Source organism: Octodon degus, unplaced genomic scaffold (genome assembly GCF_000260255.1).
Source record: "Octodon degus isolate 3935 unplaced genomic scaffold, OctDeg1.0 scaffold00197, whole genome shotgun sequence".
Classification (NCBI taxonomy): Eukaryota; Metazoa; Chordata; class Mammalia; order Rodentia; family Octodontidae; genus Octodon; species Octodon degus.
In genome coordinates this window covers 993,020-996,818 of record NW_004524773.1, presented here as the reverse complement: position 1 = coordinate 996,818, position 3,799 = coordinate 993,020, and the positions used below count along the sequence as shown (strand labels likewise).

Genomic DNA, 3,799 nt, shown 5'->3' with positions numbered 1-3,799 from the left:
GTCGGGCGAGTTGACGGGTGAGCGGCCGCAGGGGCGCGGGCTGCGCAGCGCCACGGCGTGCAGGGGGCTGGGCGTGAGGAAGGGCCCCGCACGCGCCCTCCGCTCGGCGGAGGAGCAGACGTCTGGGCCCGCCGAGCCCGCCGCCGTCGGGTAGGGCGCGGAGTAGGAGCGCGGCACTGCAGCCCGAGCGCCCACCGACTCCGGAGTGCTGGGACTGGCGTCTCCTAGGGAGGGATCGAGAAAGGAAGAGGGAGGAGGTGCTCTCAAAGTCCCTTCTCCTCCAGTCTGGGAGGGAGAGACGAGCTGCCTGCTTCCCTCCCTCCCTCCCGCAGCAGTGGCCTGGCTGCGACCCTTCCCTCGATAAAACTGCAGGATTTGGCCTAGTGGTGTGTCTCTAAACCCCAAATTTACCCTGTCCTGTGCAGCTCTCCAGCCACACGGCCTACATGCAGAGCACAGTCAAGCTCCAGCCTCCTGGGATGCCCCTCTCCTGAAGTATGTGTATGTGCTTAGCCCAATCTCTCTTTAGGAAGCCAGTCAGAGGTCACAGTCTCCATGAGACTCTGCCTGGTCTTTTTTTTTTCAGGCAGGGTCTCATCATATAGTTCAGATAAGCCTTGAACACAAAGCAGTCCTCCTGCCTCAGCCTCCCAAGTGCTAAGATTACAGGCGTGCACCACCACTCCGGCTGGTCATAGTTTCTACAAACCCTGTTCCCTTTCCAAATAGGGAAGGCTCCCTGTTCTTTTTCCCTGGTTTATTTCCCATCTAGCACGTATCAGATACCTTACTTGTCTATTATGTTTGTGCAACTAGAAGGTCTGCTCCATGAGGCCTTTGCCGGCCCCTCACTCCTAGCACAGTGTTCCACAGCAAAGAATAGGAGCTCAGAGTGATTAACAGCAGTTGCTGGTACCTGAGGTGCTGAGGGCAGAGGCCCACTACACGCTGGAAACATCTCTACTTGTTACCCATTTGAACAGACGGACAAACGGAGGCCCAGAAAGAAGAGTGATGCTCAAAAGTCATACGAAGAGGGAAGGTCCCAGCCAGAACTGGAGGCCAGGGCTGACTCAGAAGCGTCCCACCCTCTGTCCTCTTCCTGGCCTCAGGGCCCCAACCCCATCCACCTTACCTAGGGACTTGGGCCTCTCGCTGGCATAGATGCCCCGGGGCTCAGAAGGACCTAGGCGTCCATAGGAGCCAGATCCGGAGAAGCCACTGTCCCCACAGAAGGTCGAGGGTGGAGAATCTGGGCCTCCCGTGGAACTGGGGTCTTCATAGAAACCTGGATTCCAGGAGGAAGCCGAGAAACCATCAGGGTTAGGGAGGGGAAGGGGGGACAGGGAGAGATTGGGGGCAGTGGCAACAGGTGGGGTGGGGCATCCCAGGAAGTCCCTCTCATCCCCCATGCTCACCCGAGCTGCGCCCGCTCTCCTGGTCCAGGCCCCCCGACTCCAGGCTCAGGTCTCCCAGCTGCTGGCCCAGATCCCAGATGAGCCCGGGCAGGGCCTCCTGGGGACATGTGGGAAGCAGGGTGGTCACAAGGTCCCCCAGCCTTTGGCCACCTCATTCCCTCTTAGCAGGCTCCATCTCTTTTTCCCTCTCATCAGCAGTCGTCCTGCTTTGCACGTGGCTCTATAACCCTGCTTGGATGGTTCCTCTTTGAGTCTAACTTTCCATTTTCCTGCTGTCTCTTCAGCTGTCCCAGCTGGTGGCCAGGACCCAGCAGATCTGTTAGTCTTGGGTCTGCTGCCTCTTAGTCTTTGATCTTCCTTTTCGGTTTTTGTTTTGTTCTGGTTTTGAGACAGGGTCTGGAGATGCAGTTCAGGCTGACCTTAAACTCTTCTTGAGATCCTCCTGCATCAGTCTCCCAAGTGCTAGGATTACAGGTATGCATGATGCCCAGCTGACCTTGCTCTTATTCAGCTAAGCTATCTCCCCAGCCCCTGGACTCGTAGTGATCCACCTATTTATAGCCTCCCAAGAGCTGGAATTATAGGCATGCACCACTGATGCCCAGTCTTAATTGTCATTTCAGCACAGCCCAGGGGTGAGGCCAGCACAGCAGGCCTGGGGATTGAACCCCAGGCCCCACCTGGCCCCTGTACCTGCTTGCAGTTGCCTTAATCTGCTGAGCTATTTGGCCAACCCCTCTTTGCCCTTTATTACCACTGGGAAGTCCTTCTGCAAGTCTTCCTCTAGTTCCTCCTGCTGCAGGTGGGTTCCTTTGCACGGCTAAAACAGGCCAACCCTACAATTCTGAGTCCACATTTGGGGCACTGCAGGGTGATCCTCACCTCTACTTGGCCAGGTGCCCCCAGAGACCACATGCCCCTCCTGCCCTGGTTCCCTTCCCACCAAGATGTACTCCATCAGGTGCCCAGTGCTTCTTATCCCCTATCTTCTAAAAGTAACTGTGGCCTTTTAGGGGACAGGGGCCGATATGGCAGGGACAGAAGCACCCAGACCCCAGGCCTTTGCCTCCATGAAGAGTAAGGCTGGAGGCAGCAGCCGGCAGGCGGCTGGCGGTTGACCCTGAGACAAAAGCGGCTTGTCTGGCCTCAAAGGGGGAGGGAGGCCAGGGAGGGCAGGCACCCAGCTTGCCTATTTAGGGCAGAAAGGCTGGCTGGCTCCCACAGCCTCCTCCCAGCCTCTGACTCCTTGGGGCCCTACCTCCCCCAAACAGAAGCCCCTATCTGGGCCTGTTTACTTGAGGAAGGTTAACAAATTATCCAGTCTGGGCTCTGCCCTAGGTAGTAGAAAAACTCACAGAAGCACAATCCTCTTTGAACAGAACCCAAAGTGAAGCTCATTTGTATAGCATCAAGGGTAGCTTTAAAAAAAAAAAAGAAAGAAAAAAGAAAAGAAAAATAAAAAATCACAGGCAAGCCAAGCATAGTGGAGGGTGCCTGTGACCCTAGCACTTGGCAGGCTGAGGCAGGAGGATCCCTGTGAATTTGAGGTCCAGGCCTGGGCTACATAGTGAGATCCTGAGTTTAAAAAAAAAAAAAATTGCTGGCAGCCCAGGCATGGTGGGGGCCGTGCCTGTGATCCCAGCATTTGGGAGGAGCAATTTGCAGAGTCCAAGCAATTTAGGGAGACCCTGACTCAAAATTTAAAGATTTAAAAAGGGCCCAGGGTTCAATCCCAAATTCTGGGGGAAAAAAACTATAGGTATCCCATCCCTGTCCCATGTCATGCTGTGAATCTGTGCCTTGTCCCCAGGATCCCACAGTGCTGGCCTCCTGGCTCATCCTGGAACAGGTCGCTCCCACCGAGGGAGCAGCTCACCACAAACCCTTACTGGCTCCCACCCCAGCCTCCTGCACACCTGGAGCCCCACTCAGAAGAGCTGCCCTGGCATTCCACCACCGCCCTGCCTTCTCCCACGTAGCAGTAATGACTTCTTGACCTGAAATTACGTCCTGGGTACCTCCTGTGCATTATCTCTCTCCCCAGGATATCATCCCAGAGAGGGTAGAAACTGGTGTCTGTTTTTGTTCACGGCTGCATCTCCAGGTCTAGCACAGTGCCTGGCCTAGAGAGATGCTCAGGCCATAGCTAATGGGAGTGAGCAACTGTACGGCTGTAGTGGGCTACTGCACAGCGGGCTGCTACCCAGCTGTGAAGATGATACAGAGTCAGGCATGGTGGTGCATTCTGGTCATTCTGGTGATCCCATCACTCAGGAGGCTGAGGCAGGAGGATTGCAGCAAGTTCAAGACCAGCCTAAGCTACACAGTGAGACCCTGTCAGAGAGAGAGAGAGAGAGAGAGAGAGAGAGAGAGAGAGAGAG

General features: G+C 55.7%; 1 protein-coding gene across 1 annotated transcript in view; it reads right to left on the bottom strand.

Moving 5' to 3' along the window:
- The window catches only part of Dact3 (dishevelled binding antagonist of beta catenin 3), a 10,316-nt gene that overhangs the window by 1,988 nt on the left and 4,529 nt on the right, over positions 1-3,799 (bottom strand). Inside the window, exons 2-4 of the mRNA XM_012517597.2 lie at positions 1,419-1,515; positions 1,136-1,288; positions 1-224 (exon numbers count right to left, since the gene is read on the bottom strand). Coding sequence (XP_012373051.1) covers positions 1-224; positions 1,136-1,288; positions 1,419-1,515 — 474 coding nt within the window. The remainder of the gene's footprint in view (positions 225-1,135; positions 1,289-1,418; positions 1,516-3,799) is intronic.